Here is a 17,131-nt window from a genome sequence, read left to right as displayed (position 1 = left end):
CACACACACACACACACACACCTCTTTCTGTTTTGCTATGAACATTTTTGTATGAGCCTTTTCATAGACATGTTTTCTTTCTTGTAAGGAAATACCTAGTAGTGGAATTATAGTGTCATAACGTAGATGTTTGTCTAACATAGACATTGCCAGATAGTTTTTCAAACTGAGTGTATTAACACTTGTTTTAATTCATTTTTCTATTGCTATAACTGAATATTACAGACTAGGTAATTTATAAAGAATAAAGATTTATTCAGCTCACAGTTTTGGAAGTCTTAGCTTAAGGGGCCATCTCTAGTGAGGGATTTCTTGCTGGTGAGGACTCTGCAGAATCCCAAGGCAGCACAGGGCATCACATGGCAAGAGGGCAGCACTGTTTCTCTTGGTGTCTCTCCTTCCCTAAAGAGCCACCGGTATTCAATCATAGGGGCCCACCTGATCCTAATTCCCTCTGAAAGGTTTCTCCACTTAACACCATGGTGAGATTGAGTTCCACTCTCTTAATACCATCACAACAGCAACCAAATTTTAACACATGAATTTTTGGGAGACACATTTAAACCATAGTACTTGAGATTATCAATTTTTTAAATTTTAGTCATCACAGTAGGTAGAAATACTTTTTTTGTTTGTTTGTTTCTTTAATTAAATTGTTGTTGGAACATGTACTTCCAATTGCATCCACAAATAACGTATTTTTTTTTGTCTCTTCCCACTAGAATGTAAGCTTTGCGAGGTACTGTTTATACCTCACTTACTGAACATTTCCTGACATAAAGTTTATTTTGAATAAATGAAATGGGAAAACAAACAAATCAAAACATGAATATTTATGTTTTTCCTCATAACTCTAAGTTTGCATATGTTGGGTACATCTGGGATCTTCCAGGGTTCAATAATTAATTGGTCATTTATTTGTTCATGGTTGAGTCATTCTAGGAAATGGATGGTAGCAAACAGTTTTAGGACTGTGTACTTAGTTTACCAAACTTTCAGAACATACCACTGGCATAAATTTCAAAACTTCACAGCATAGTCATATGAAAGACTAGATGATTTAATAATGTAGAAAAAGAAATTCTAGGCCAGTTAGTGGTGTGGTGGTTAGAGAGGCTAGATCCCACTTGGCCAACTGCTTTGTCCAGACTGTGGACTTCAAAAACTCATGAGCCCTATGGCAAAAACCTTAAAAACAACAAAATAAAACAAAGAAAACACTAAGCTAGGCAGGCTTAGTTCCATCCTTGAAAGGAGGGAGGGATGGAGAGAGGGGATTGAGCAAGACCATTCCCCCTGGGGAGCGCTTAATATTTAAGGAAACTTAACATTAAATTAAGTGGAACTTAATGTTGGAGGACTTAATGTTTAAGTGGAAACAGTGATTAAGGACCCAGTTTCTTTCTTACAACCACAGGATTGCATTTATATTTAAAATAAAATGAGTTTTTTTAAAAGTAAGAATTACACTTTTTGTATTTATGTGTCAACCTTATGATGGAAATCTTACACTTGCTTATTGATTATTTTGGTATTAATTATTTGACTTATGAATTATCCAGGTCCTTCTCTCTTTTATTTATTCTCACCTGATACTTTTGGTCCATTTTTCTATTGTAAGTATTATCACCAAACAATTGGTAGAAAAATTAATAGAGAAAAAGAAGGAAGAAGAAAAAAAAGGATCAAAATGAAGAAAGAAGTAGGACAAGCACTCAGGCTGCCTATGATTTTTTTTTTTAATCAGTCCAAGTCATAAAGAATTTAAATGCATAGATTTCTTACCCATCAAACTTAAAAGTAGTTCCTGTAATGAATCTAGGATGGTCAATCATTTTTATATATAAGCAAACATGAAAGCAATCGGGTTCTACAAGTTTATACAATGATATCAAGCTCTATAAATATTTGACTTTCTGATTTTGAATTATCATCTATGGTTACATGGCTTAATTTTCCCTGTTTCTTCAATCTTTTCACACATTGGATAGCAAAAGTTTGTTTTGTTCTATACTTTATGTTTCACTCTACAAAAAGGTGGTTACTGTGTAATGAGATTTTTCAGTAGTCATACCTGTTACAGTAAGACTTGGATATAGTTTTGTTAGTACACTCTATGAAAATGAACATTTTGCAAACTTTTTATTACTGCAAATGCTAATGCTCATAATAGTGCTGTATACATGTTCTAAATAATAATTTCTCTTTGTCCTTTTATTGTTTCATATTGGAAGCAGATGCGTAAGTATTAAGCACTTTTGGTTATTCAATTTTGTGCAATATTTTTAGTCACATCCAATTTAATGACTCTCTATTATGTTTCCCCCACCAGAAAATCAAATAAAGAAAATGGCTTTACCCTTTCATAACCACAGCGACATGAATGAAGATCTTAATGTAAAGAAGGAAATAGTTTTAGGATACCCTTCAAAAAATGTAACAAGGGAAGATGAAAGAAGTCAATTACATTCCAGGAATAAACGATTTATATCATACCCAAGATACGTGGAAGTTATGGTTACAGCTGATGCTAAAATGGTTCATTATCATGGGCAGAATTTGCAGCACTATATATTAACTCTAATGTCAATTGTAAGTAAGCTTAATGTGACTTCTATATTTTCTAATGTTTAACTCAAATTTTTTTTTCACATTTAACTTAACACATGCTTTTCTAAACTTCTGATGTAAGTATATTTTATCTAGGCATAATCTAAAAATAATTTTTCATTAAAATTAAGTTTAGACAGAAGAATATCAAGTATTCCATTCTGTTACTTGAACAACTTTCTAAAACACTTAAAAAAAATCTCTGAAACCAGTGCCAGCAAGTGGCGTGGTGGGTAAGGCACTGGATTTCCACAAGGCTGACCACAGATGGAGTCTTGGACCTGGTGGCTTGAAATCACACCTGGCATATCTGCACGTGTGTCCAAAATCCCAGGAGGAGAATGGAGAAGAAAGGATTGTGGTATGGCCATCCCTGCTAGGAAGTGATTGTTCACTTTCTCTCTCAGTCTCTCTCTAGCAAGCGTACATGTCCTATAGCAAAAACCTAAAAAATAAATAAATAAATAAAAGAAAATGAACTCTGAGACCACTTGACAGAGAAGTCTAAAGTTATTCTTTACTTCATCACATGAGTGGCTCTGCCCATATTCCTAGTTGTATTGGTCTTTTCTTTAAATCTGGATTTTAAAACCTCACCCTATTTTTTGCATTATCTTAACTACTGGAGGTACTAATTTTTATACTATTTTAACTGTTAGTACATTCTTGAAATCAGAAATTGGAACAAATTATCTTCAAACTTAGAAATGTAGGTATGAAGAAAAAGGGATAGGCTGCTACTAACAGAGTCATCTCAGCAGATTTGGAATAGAAGATCACAGAAGCTTGTCTCTGTCAAATAAGTGGTGGTGTCAGTACCCACAGAATAGAGTTCTGTGCTTCTTAGGAGCACCAGTTCTGTTAGTGACAGCAGCCTGGGTCATATTTATGCATACATGTCTTCACACACACACACACACACACACATCATACTTCCTGGGGTATTCCTGGATTTAAGCCTCTTATTTTGAAGCCATGATTAAATATACCCCCTTTCACAATCAGAAGTATCATGGTTTAGTTGGTAAAATATGTAGTCCACTATTTATACAGATTCAAGGTATTTGAAACCTAGCTCATAGCTGCAAGTACCTCTATTCATATACAGGGAATTCAGATGTCCTTGGCCAGACACATCTATAGTACTAGTACATTGTAAATTTTCCTTAGCTAGAAATCCTGTTAAATTCACTGTTACTTGAATTTAGGATCCTGTTATTTTCCTTATGTATGACATTTACCTTAAATTCTTAGGATTATACTATGGTTTTTGTTGCCTAAATATAGTATTTGGTACAATGTTGAGTGCTCGATAAATAGTTATTTAAAAAAAGAATGAATAAGTGGTTAAAGTAAAAGTATTGTTATTTTCTGAGTATAGTGCATATGGTAAACAAAAAATAGGTGATACAAAATTATCTTCTAAAATTGCATAATATAGACATTTATTTTGTTTGAATTTAAAAAATCAACAACAGAACTATGGGTGAAAATTTATTCTGATTTTTTTTAACTTCTAATTCCAAAGTAATTATCTAGCTGTGGATGTGGCATATTGACTATGAAGGTTTTTTTTTTTTTTGGAGAGGTTTTTGCTATAGGATGCGTGCACTCACCAGAAAGACAGAGAGAGACAGAGAGAAAGTGAGAAATCACCCCCCGGGGGGATGGCCATGCCACAATCCCTTCTCCCTATGAAGGGATTTTAATGACAACCATGACATGAAGGTTGTCAATTAATATGTAGGAAATTGTATCAATTATATGGAACACTCAGATAAACTTTTTAATTTAAAATGATTAAAGAATATATCATTAAGTATTTCTCTCCTTTCAATTTTCTTAAAGAAAATATGAGATTTTATAAATACATTAGGTTTTATGCATAATAAATGACAGATACCTGATATTGATGTTTTGAAAGTTTACTGACTAGAAGTAAATAAATTCCAGAGTAATTTTTCAAGAGTAATTTTGGAATAGCTATCATGCATTTTTGATGATGTCACTACCTTCAGAAACGTTTCATTATTTTATGAAAAAAAAATCAACAAAATAAATGATCTTCCTTCTAGCTAAGGACAATTTTTACAATGTACTGTAGATGTGTCTGGCCAAGTCTTTTCAACCAACAAAAATAATCAAAATCAACAATCACTATGAAGAACCTATCGTGGCACACCTTGAGATAACCGCAGTTGTTCATGGGAGGTTTAAAGCCGAGCACATTTAAGATAAAGCAAACCTTACAAATTCATGGAAAGCAAATCTGCTTCTGAGATTGCTTAACCATGGCCTAGATTTGTCCCACTGAGAAGAGCACAGACCTCAGTGGAAGAGGGGACTTCTGTAGATGCAGTCAGCTGGTTTGCGTTAAGCTTTTGTTCACAGGGAGACAGATGCAGCCGGGTTGAGGAAGAGGGGAACATTCCATATATATAGATGGTGCGGGAGGGAAATCCAAGAGGGTACCTCTCTCTTTTGAAAGGTAATTGGGGTTTAGTATATGCTTTCTTTTCTCCTCAGAAGCCACTTTTCAGATAACATGTAAATACCTGGCTTACGGGATTTCTTCAGTCTTTCCTTCCCACTTACCGAAAGAATATTCAAACATAGATCCAGGGGAGTTGTCAGGCTTGTAGTTCTGTACATGTATTTTATTAGTAAAAATGTAGGTGTTATCACAGCTCCATTCATGGGAATAAACAAAGTTAGAGGTGGAAGGAAACTAAAGACAGCGACAGAGTCTCCTGGCTTGGGACTTTCTTAGTTTCAGTATTAGAAGTCTCACGTCCTTAGAAATCAGTTCTGGGCAATCTGGAGCAGTTGGTCACATTAGGCAGAGGTCATCAGATCTAGACCAGTTTGTTTTATCTCAGTTATTTTTAAAATTGCTCTAAGGCGATAACAGGAGTGCTGTCGCCACATAAGTATCCACAGATGTTTCCAATTGAGGAAGGAGCCATTTGTTTTGCATATTTTTTCCTAATCTTTTTAGAAGGCACTGACTGCATGTATTCAAACAACCAACTTGGATTATTGATAACAGTCTAATTATAGTTATTTAAGAAAAAGACAAGAAAATTTGATTTAGACTTGGAATATGACAGCAAGGCTTCTAAAGAGAAATCCAAAGTAATGAAAAAGCTTTGTGTGTTACTTAACAGAAATAATCTGGAAAATAGCTGACTGCTTTTAGCACTGAAAATATGGGTTATATACACAATTTACAGAGAGGATTATCTACTCTTATCCTTGATGAAGAAATAATTGAGCTATCTCTGTAAATGTTTTCTTTCTTTTCAACAGTTTAACAAAGTATCTGAGAACAGTGATACTGAAATGAGTGTGATTTAGTTCACTTAATAAAGTGCTTTATTACGCTGTAAAACTAACTTAATGAGCTATATTCAAAGGGTTTCTGGAATTGAAATTAAGATTAGTGGGGATGAACATCATCATGATATAATATATCTAATAAAATAAGTATTTGTGTTAAATGACCAGAGACAGTCAATTATCTGCCATTATAAAGCTCTTATTCATAGGGAATTTAAATGGCATCAGGTTGAAATGGCATTTACATGAGCATTATTATTCTACCAAAATATATGTAAATTAGGGTCTTCAGTGTGTTTATTTTGATACTTAATGACTTCTTTAAAAAAAACCTCAAATATTTACCACATACCAGAAATCTCTACACTCTATTGCTTATAAAGGTTACACTTTATAGTATTCACCCTCTTACAGATTTAAAAATGTAAATTTAGCAGTTATGTCACTGGACTCCAATATGGCCGGCTGCAGTTAGAGGCCTGGACCCAGATGCTTGAAAATCACGCTGGGCACATGTGTATGTGTCCCCAAGATCCCTGGAAGAAAATGGAGGAGAAGGGCTTGTGGTGTGGCCATCCTCTCTGAAGGGAGGCGATTTCTCACTTTCCCTTCACTGTGTCACACTCTCCAGTGAGCACACGCACGTTAAGGCAAAAGCCTGTTTAAAAAAAAATTAGCCTTACTTATTAAAACAATTACTATTATTAGAGGCATTTATCAACTAAAAACCCTCACTTGCGGTACATTGATTTATATCATTGCTTTTGATTTATTGGCTTGCTTTTGCTGATGTTATTCAGGATGGGAAAATTTCAAGCACATTCAAATAAAAACTAATGACAACTGTACTTTCATACTTTAGGTATAAATATTCATGTAACTTTTTCTTTCTTCATCTCTGTGCTCTACTTATGCTTCATTTTTTTTTTTGGAGAGGTTTTGGCTATAGGGCACGTGCACTCACCAGATCTCCTCTCAGGATCTTGGGCATGCACGCAGACGCGCCCAGCATGAGTTCAGGCCACTGGGTCTGGGACTTGAACCATGGTCGACTACGTGGGAGTCTAGTAACATAGCCATTACACTAACTGCTGGTCCCTATGCTTAACTTTTTGTACATATTCACTTTGTGTATATGTGGAATGCCATCCTTTTCAATTTAAAACTGAAAGATCTTTCTAATCAAGTAAAGAGTAGTGCTGTTTGTAAACAAAATTTCTTTACTTGCTTAAAATCAGGTTTTGTAGATGACTTTGTACTTCTTCATGAAAGTGACCTATAAACATACAATATATGAGCATTTTCTGAAGTGCTATGTAGATTTTATTTTCAAAATGGGTGATGAGTTAATGGTGATAGTAACTTGTTTCATGGTTTGCATAAAGTATATCATGCCTAGAATTTTTCTTATGTAAAGATTTTATTGCTGTAATTCCTACTGATTCTTCTTTACCTTTCATGAAAAATTAAGTCATAATGTTCACTATTTTATGAAAGCTACAATGAAGTCAGAGCTATTTATGCCACAGAAACTAACAGTTAAAGAATAAATATACTCTTATCAATAAAATTATAATACATAATACTAGAATGTAGTGATTACAGTGATATTTTTAAATATTATGTGGTTTTATAGGATAGGATGATAGTTTAGAAATCTGGCCTAGCATTTCCTAAGGTGCAGACTGTGGGATGGAATATTAGTCCTATGATGTGCTTTGTGGGGGAAGAACAGAAAACTACGGCCAAGGTGGCATGAAATGCTGCATAGACTACCTCTACCTCATGGGTTTGCTGTGTATCTGTTCACCTAGTCAAGTCTCTGAAGTACCTGCTTAACTCTTTTTAACTTCATACTTCTCAAACTGTAGGATGATTTTGTTCTCTAAAATAAACATTCTCCACACCTCTCTTTCTGTAGCACCTGATTAAAACTAATCCAGCAGGCAAGGGTATTGTGACCGACAGTGCTAAGTACCTCAACATGATTGTGGATAGTAAGACCAAAAATACCTAAGTCCACTTCCCAGGCCTAAACGACTGGCTTGTGATAGAGCTAGATCTAAGATCCAGGTCTTGACTGCAGAGGACTCTATCACTGCCATGGCTAAGTGGTCACAGTAGGGCACTATCTGGCATTAGGGAATGGGTTGCAGTAGGGTTTTGAAGTAGATTTTGTACCAAGAACTCACTGAGAAGGGCTTGGAGCAGAATCCTGAAATTTTATAAAATCAAGTTAAGTAGCTGGTACTCCAGAAGCAGACTGCCTAGGATAGAATTTGGGTTCTGTTGATTATCTATCACCTAACCTTGAGTGTGTTACTTAATTTCTCTATATCTTAGTTTTTATTTTTTTTTCTTTTTGAGAGGTTTTTTTTATAGGGCGTGTGCACTTGCTGGAAAAACAGAGAGAGACAGAGAGACAGAGAACGAGAAATCACCCCCTAGGGGGATGGCCACGCCACAATCCCTTCTCCTCCATTCTCTTCTCGGGATCTTGGACATGCATGCACACGTGCCCTGTGTGAGTTTAAGCCACCGGGTCCGGTACTCAAACCGTGGTCAACTATCTGGGAGTCCAATGACATAGCCATTACACTAACTGCTGGTCCCTCTTAGTTTTTTTTTTTTTTTAATCTGTAAAATGGATGATAGTATATTTCTTATAGGATTTGTTGTGAAAATCACATGAATTAATACATTTAAATTTAGAATACAGCAGACACCCAAGAAACTTTCAGTAAGTATTTTATGTATTTGTTATATGCTGATTTATTATTATTTAGTAGTAGTAGCAACTAGTACCCTTCCATCATGGTGATCTAATATGGGGTGGTAGTGTTACGGTTAAGAGGGACACATTGTACATTCTGATTCTAAACTTCTTTCAGTATCAAATAGGCCTGCGTCTATTTACTGCTGAATCACAGTCCACCTTATTGAATCGTGGTCAATTGCAACACTTTTAAATGTCTGAATGTAGTAAAAAGTATATCTTAGGTTATTGGAAAAGTCTTGTATTTTTTCTATTTTTCTATGTAAAAATGCATCATGACTTTTCTGACAACCCAATATATACTCTGTATGTGTGTGTGTGTGTGTGTGTGTGTGTGTGTGTGTGTGTGTGCTTGTACATATATGTATATATTAGTACATAGATTTTAAAATTCAGTAAAACAATAGGAAGTACATCATACAGTTAGAAAATGAACATGATGACATTCTTTTGTTTTTGTTTTTGTTTTTGTGGGTGTGTGCTCACCAGAGGGACAGAGAGACAGAAAGTGAGAAATCACTCTCCAGAGAAGACGGCCATGCCACAATCCCTTCTCTATTCTCTCAGGATCTCGGGCATGCACGCACATGCACCTGATGTGTTTTAAGCCTCTGGGTCTGGGACTTGAACTGTGGACGACTACATGGGAGTCCAGTGACATAACCATTATGCCATCTGCTGGTCCACCTGATGACATTCTTAATTGCTTAATGAAGCATATCATTTTGGTGTAAAACCAAAATATCAGTCTGTGGGATTTTCTTTTGGCAAGGAGTGAAGAATTACTTAAATAGAACCCTCTTTTATTGTATCTTTTACTTCCAGAAGACTGAGGGGTTTTTTTTTGTTTTTTTTTTTTGGAGAGGTTTTTCGCTACAGGTCACGTACGCTCACCAGACAGGTAGAGAGAGAGATAGAGACAGAAAGCGAGAAATCACCCCCCAGGGGGGATGTCATGCCACAATCCCTTCTCCTCCGTTCTCCTCTCGGGATCTTGGGCACGTGCGCACACGCGCCCGGCGTGAGTTTTAAGCCACCGGGTCTGGGACGCAAACCACGGTCGACTACGTGGGAGTCCAGTGACATAGCCATTATGCTAACTGCTGGTTCCCAAGACTGAGTTTTTTAAGGACAAATATCATGCCTTACTGTACTTCACATATCTAGTAACCAATACTGTGTTTGGTAGGTAGTAGATATTCACTAAATATTGGAAGAAATAATGAGACGGTGTTCTTAGATCCTTTGGTTTCAGAGGGAGAGATAAAGTGAGAAAGCACCCCTCAGGGCGTTGATCACACTGTAATCTCTTCTTCTCTATTCGTTGTTTGCATGCACATGCACCTGGTGTGAACACCTATTTTTAAACTCACAGGAACAAAGGGTAACTTTCAAGTCACAAATATGGCTACATGCTTTGATTTTTTTTATAGTAGATATATGTGTAAAAATTGCATGTAAAATGAATATTTATAAATTCAGTCATACATTTCTACATCTCCCATTTTAAAGTGAGTAATACTGCAGTGATAACAGATCTGCTTACAATAGCGATCAGCTGACTCTTGGGGTCATAACTTACCGTTAACACTGCCAGGGCTACTACCATTCTTGCCAAAAAGTTCTACCATGAGAGCCAAGACATCACTGTAGACAAAGATGGCAAACCTGTGAGTGTTTGCTGCTGCATGGCTGAAACAGTAATACATGTGCTGGAATGTGTCTCCATGCCTGTGCTGATGCCTCAGCGCCAGCACTCCAGAGATACTTTTGGCTCTGGTTCTGGTGGTAGTCCCTTGGGAACAAGAGGCACAGGCAGCAGTCATAGTATACGTTGCGTTGAAGCAGCTTTGGCTAATGGAGTGAGGGCTCTGGTACTGCTACTTCTAGCAAACTGAGGTCTTCCAAGTTCAGCAACCATGTCCTATTTGACGTCTCTATCTAACCAAACAAGCGAGGAGCAGATGCTAAACATTTATTTATTAAACAAATGAGAGAAGTAGTACCCCCTGAAGCAACTGCAGTATTGGACTGTGGTAGTAGCCACAGAAGGTGATCGAGGCTTCAGACGCAGTTTTCATTACCCTGGTGACTCAGATCTAGATGGAGTTATGCAAGGGTGCACCCCTAGGCATAGAAGACCCTCCTCCTACTACAACCGTAACCTCTGTGGTAGCACCAAAAGCTATGACCCAGTGAATGAGAGCACTGAGACATGCAGAACCATTCAGTGTGTCACAGATGCATTCTCAGTCCTTGGAGAAGTGAGGGTCAGATTGTGAGACTTGTTACCTTTGCTATGGTTGTTTATCTGATTCTACATGAATTTGTCCCTGTGGATTCGGGTAGTAGTCAACATTAAAAATAACCATATTCAGAATTGCAAATATACAGCTATGGCAGAAAAGACTAGATAAAACTACCAGAAAGAAGATAGGTAGAACTGACTTTTTTTTATCTTTTTTTTTGGGGGGGAGAGATATTTTTGCTATAGGGTGCGAGAGACAGAGACAGAAAGTAAGAAATCACCCTGGGGGGATGGCCACACCGCAATCCCTTCTCCTCCATTCTCCTCTCGGGATCTTGGGCACTCACGCACACACACCTGGCATGAGTTTAAACCACCAGGTCCAGGACTCGAATCGTAGTTGGCTACATGGGAGTCCATGACATATTTTTATGGAATGTCGTATTCATGTGGATTTTGACACAGAATGAAGTGAATTTCTTTCTGAATCATACAGGGTGGTAATTTTCTCCCTCTAACATGTGTTCACATCCCTTGAGGATCTTGTTAAAATACACATTCTGACTCAGTAATCCAGGATAGATCCTGAGATTCTTTTAAAAAAAATAATAAAATAAAAACCAGCTGTATGGTTTTATAGATTAGCAAATCCATTGACCAACTCAGTAGTAAGGCTTAGGATGTGGATTCTCAAAATTTGCTTTACACTGGAATCATTAAACTGCTGGGGAACTGTAGATGATGCCGATGACTGTATCTCATCCCTAGAGATTCTGACTTACTGGTTAAGAGAAATAGCCAGAGTATGGATAATTTGTAAACGTTCCCTAGAAGATTCCAATGTGTAGCTAGGTTAAGGAATTGATGCTTCAGGATTAATTTCATTTTATTTTGAGAAGGAATATGCATTTTAGGTATCTAATCCTACATTTTTTATTTGCAGGTTGCAGGAATTTATAAGGACCCAAGTATCGGAAATCTTATAAACATAGCCATCGTAAAATTAGTCATAATTCACAACAAACAGGTAAGAAACAGATCTAAAATAAGTAATCTTAGGTGTAGTCTATTTTTTAGTAGGAATTTATATAGAGCACAAACCTTTTATTAGATGGATATTTTTAATATTCATTTAAAAAATTTATATGAAAGATTATCTTTTTCTATTGTGATGGAAATAAAATGGAATGACAACAATATTTAAACAGAAGTAACAGAACTGAAAAAACTTAAAAACCTAAAGTTGAAAACATCCAAGAAGGCACTTTTGTAATACTAATATTGAAGAATTTAAAATATGATAATTTTTCAGGGCCAGCAGGTGGTGTAATGGTTAAGGTCCTGGACTCCCATGTGGCCAACCATGGTTCAGGTTCCGGACCTGGTGGCTTGAAATCATGCCAGGCACATGTGTGTGCCCAAAAGCCAGAGAAGAGAATGGAAGAGAAGGGACTGTGGCATGGCCATCCCCCAGGGGGGTGATTTCTTGCTTTCTCTCTGTCTGTCTCTGTCTCTCCAGTAAGCACATGTGCCCTATGGCAAAAAAAAAAAAAAAAAGTAATTTTTCAAAGTTAGTTTTTTTTGTCCTGGATATTGGCTAGAAACATAGAGAAGAGCTAATTAAGTTCACTTTGTATCATAATGTTTTAGAATTGATATAATATTGGTGAGTAAATATATGAAAGACAGATAATATCACTCTCTCATTTGCTCATGAGAATTGTTTGATAAATTGTATGGATGCTGATAAGTTTTGAAGGAACAAAGGACAGATGTTTTGAAGTAATATTGAATTTTTCTTTCTTTTTTTTTTTTTATAGGAAGGACCAGTCATCAGTTTTAATGCAGCTACCACGTTACACAACTTTTGTTTATGGCAACAAACTCAGAATGTGCTTGACGATGCTCACCCTTCCCACCATGACACTGCTATACTTATCACCAGGTAGATTTAGAAATAGCCCTTTCAATTTCAGTTCTCCACCTTTTCTCTCCCATATGATGGTCGATGGTTCCTGTTACCTTAATTTTTTACCAATAATACATGGGCATGTTCTATGAGAACTTGAATTACAAAAGAAACTGTTGAAAGAAATATCCTTCTATTTTTCAGACCAGAATACAGGTTCCTTAGGAAATTAGCAATAGCAGGTTGATAAGAAATGGTTTGATGTAAACAAAATAATTTCCTTATTATATTAGTGACAGGATGAGAGAATTAGGAATTATATCTTATAATTAGAGTAGTTGTAGAACCAAGACTAGGCTTCATTCCCATTTTGAACTTTCAGTTGATTGGGAGAGGAGCATCTGAATTTATTTGGTTGGCCACTTTTTGGATTTTATACTTTTAAAAAATCTGTCTGTCTCTTGTTTTGATGATCAACACATGTCTTATTACCAGACTGCATTTGCTATAATTATTCTCAAACCTATGTCTATGAGACTAGGTTCTCATTATAAAATTATTAGCATTTCTCAAGCACCACTATACATTATCAATTTACATATTTATATTGGCAACACAGGTGCTACCAGAATGCATAAATTATAGGTTTGTTCTTTGGTTGGTTGACCAAAAAAATAAACCCTTCAAGGACCAGCAGATGGTGTAATGGTCATGTTGCTGGACTCCAACATAGCCCACCGTGGTTTGAGTCCTAGACCTGGTGGCTTAAAACACATGCCTGGTGCATGTGCGTGTGTGCAAAATCCTGAGAGGAGAATGGAGGAGAGGGGATTGGAGCATGGCCATCCATCCTGAGGGGTGATTTCTCACTTTCTGTTGCTCTCTCTCCCTTTCTGTCTGGCAAGGGCACATGACCTATAGCAAAAATATCTCAAACAAAAATGAATGAAAAAAAATCCTTCAGTTGGAGATCAAACTCGGAGAAACCTTGGGCTTCTCGAACCCTTGGGCAATGAAAACCATTGGCCCATGTAAAATAACAGACATGTAGTCTACATATCTTATTTCTTTTTAGAACTGAACTAGAACTGAGTTATTTTTATAAATAGTACTCATCATAGTTCACAGTTGTACCCTTGATCGTAGACTCTGCATCAGAGATCGAAGATGGGAGAGAGAAGGGGCTATAAGAAGAGACCTTAAAGAAAGAGACAAAAGAACTATTAAATTGAATTTTCAGGGACTAAGTAATTCAAAAGAAAAAAAATCTGGGCAGCTTGGTAATTCTGCAAACATCATTATTTTGCCACAGAGACTAATTGGAAGCCATGATGATATTGAATCATCAAGAAATGTAACATGTAAATAAAAGCATAGAAATTAAAAATACACTTAGAAGGCTTTTTACTGTACTTGGTTAAAATTTCAACAATTTAAAACAGTCATGTTGCTCTCGTACCTGTTGCTTATTGATGTGCACAAATGGTACATTACTCAAGTTTTAAATTTATTGAAAGCTTAGTAGGAATTAGACTTTGGAAGTAAGTTTTTAGTAATAGTCATGTCCTAGTTAAAGCTTCTTTGATTTTGGTTTTTGTAAAAGTATTTTCTGAACATGTTTCAAAATCTTTTGTTTTAAGGGAAGACATTTGTGGAGCTAGAGAGAAATGTGACACGTTAGGTAAGTTATTTTGTCCATAGATTTAGCTTATATGACTGTTCATTGAATTATTTAAAATATTTATTTAAAATAATATTTAATAATATTTTCCTTTTATTTTCCATTTAACCATTTTGTTAAGTTGTCTTGATTAATGATTAAAGCTGTCATCATTTGACTCTGCCTCTGTAAATTTTATAAAATAGCAAGAATTAGTATTGATTTGCAAGTTACTTAATATCAAGTGCCATAAAAGCTTGGCATGAAGTGTTTTATTATTTAATATTTCATCAATGAGAAATAGATAATAACATACATGCAAATTTAAAACAAAACAATAAAATGAGTAGTCATGAACCCACAACCAGGTTTAAGGGCTGGGACATTCTCCCTACTATTGTGTGGCCTGTGCTCGGTCCTTCGACCATCTCTCTGCTTTTCCCCAAGACATGGCTGACCATGAATTTCGTATTTGCCAACTCCTTCTAACTTTTGAAATAGTTGTATTATATATGTGTGTGTCCCTAAATAAGACATCGTTCGGGTTTTGCTTCTTTTGAACTTTGTAAATAGTTGAGTCTATGCATTTTCATGGTATTTCATGCATAGTTTATATATTTATATTCAACTTGTGGATATTTAGATTGATTGCAGCATTTTTCAGTCATGAACGTGATTGAAAGAGCTTGGGCCTATTTCTAAGATTAGAGTTGTTATTTCATTAGTGTACTAATACTCAAATTCATAAGATATATCAAAGTATTTTCTAAACTTGTGTACTAATTTTTCCCTTCATCAATAGGGTATAAGTATTATTTTTTAAATCTATCCTTATCAATACAGAGTATCTTCACATTTTTAATTTTTGTCAATATAAATGTAATATATTTCATTACAGTAATAATTTTCATTTCCCTGATTACTAACAAGCTTATTAACAAGAATATATTCTCTTATGTCCATTGGCCTTTTGTATTTCCTTTTCTACAAAAAATAAAATGGTGGGCCACCAGGTGGCATGATGGTTTAGGTGCTGGATTCCCTTATGACCAACCATGGTTCATGGATCTGTGACTTGAAAAATCATTGAAAAATCATTCTGGGTGCATGTGCATTCATGCCCAAAATCTCAGGAAAACAATAGAGGAGAAGGGATTATGGCATGGCCATCTCTCCTGGGGAAAGATTTTTTACTTTCTCTCTCACTGTCTTTTTCTGTTTCTCTATGGAATGCACACACACCGTCTGGCAAAACCTTAAAAAAATTAAATAGGAGGTATATTGCCCATTTTTTCTGTTGTGGTATTTGTGGTTTTCTGCATTTCAGATGTTCTTTATAACTTCTTGATACCAAATCCTTCATGTTTTTTTTATATTGATAATTTTTTTTAATAATTTGTTGCTTTATTTTCTTATTTTTGTGTGTATGTATATTTAAAAATGTATAATGTAGCCTAATTTATAAACTGCTTCTTTTAGGGTTAGCATTTTTGTATCTTATTTGAGAAACACTTCTGTAACTCTAGAATTGAACATATTATCCCATTTTTCTATAAATGTTTAAAAATATGACTTTTTACATCTAAATCTCTAACCCATTGGAATTTTTTGAAATAATATCAGATAGAGATCTAGATTCCATTTAAGTAGTCAACTTTCCCAAACCACACATTGAATAATTCTCCTTTCCTTAGAATCTATAATGTCATGTATAAAATTTCCTTCTGTACTTGAGTCTGCACATTAATCCTCCATTTTGTGGGCTTATATTTTTTATTTAATCTTGTACCAATTCTATAGCATTCTCATTTTTATAGTTTTATAATATTTTTTTCATTGACAGCATATTTGCTTGCCCATGAGAGAGAGGAGACAAAGCATCCCCCAATGGGGCCTGCACACTGTAGCCCTTTATCCTCCGCTTCTCTATTTTATCAGAATTTTGAGCCCAAGCACTTTCTACACACACACACACACACACACACACGCACGCACGCACCAGCATGTTTTTTAAGCCATGGGACTAGAATTCATGCCATGATCAACCGCATGGAGTCTAGCTCCTCATGCAAATGGATTAACCACTGAGTAACAGGGCCAGCCCAGTAAGTATTAAGAATTAGTAGATTAAATACCTCTCCCTTACTTTCTTCATAAATACTTCGGCTATTTATTTACATAATTTTTTATTCCATTAAAACTTAAGATCTAGCATATCAGGTCCTCATAAAGTATTTTTCCCTTTAAGTAAACTTTTAAAATGTCTTTCAGTATTTCAGTAATATACATTTTATTTCAAACAGATCATGCACAACTTTTGTTACAGTTCCATTTTCTTTCTTTTTCTTAGTATTTTCCATAGAGTGATTGCACTGACGGAGACAGAGAGACAGAGAAAAGGAGAAATTACCCTCCAAAGGGGGATAGCCACACTGCAGTCTCTTCTCCAGTCTCCTCTTGGGACATATATTATGTGAGCTCAGCATTTATAAAAAGGTAGATTTTTGTTTTGATTTGTTTTAAGAGGTGTTTGCCTTAAGGTGCATGTACTCTCCAGAGAGAGAGAGAGACAGGCAGTGAGAGGGAAAG

The 17,131-nt window shown here is 35.7% G+C and overlaps 1 protein-coding gene across 1 annotated transcript in view; it reads left to right on the top strand.

The window, feature by feature from the left end:
• ADAMTS20 (ADAM metallopeptidase with thrombospondin type 1 motif 20) overlaps positions 1-17,131 on the top strand; it is a 183,356-nt gene that overhangs the window by 31,500 nt on the left and 134,725 nt on the right. Inside the window, exons 4-7 of the mRNA XM_006168548.1 lie at positions 2,333-2,592; positions 11,917-12,000; positions 12,794-12,918; positions 14,523-14,563. Of these exons, the coding sequence (XP_006168610.1) occupies positions 2,333-2,592; positions 11,917-12,000; positions 12,794-12,918; positions 14,523-14,563 (510 nt within the window). The remainder of the gene's footprint in view (positions 1-2,332; positions 2,593-11,916; positions 12,001-12,793; positions 12,919-14,522; positions 14,564-17,131) is intronic.

The sequence above is a fragment of the Tupaia chinensis genome, unplaced genomic scaffold (assembly GCF_000334495.1).
Source record: "Tupaia chinensis unplaced genomic scaffold, TupChi_1.0 Scaffold145870_1, whole genome shotgun sequence".
In the NCBI taxonomy this organism is placed as follows: Eukaryota; Metazoa; Chordata; class Mammalia; order Scandentia; family Tupaiidae; genus Tupaia; species Tupaia belangeri.
The sequence above is the reverse complement of the archived record's forward strand: the minus strand, read 5'-3'. Positions and strand labels throughout refer to the sequence as shown.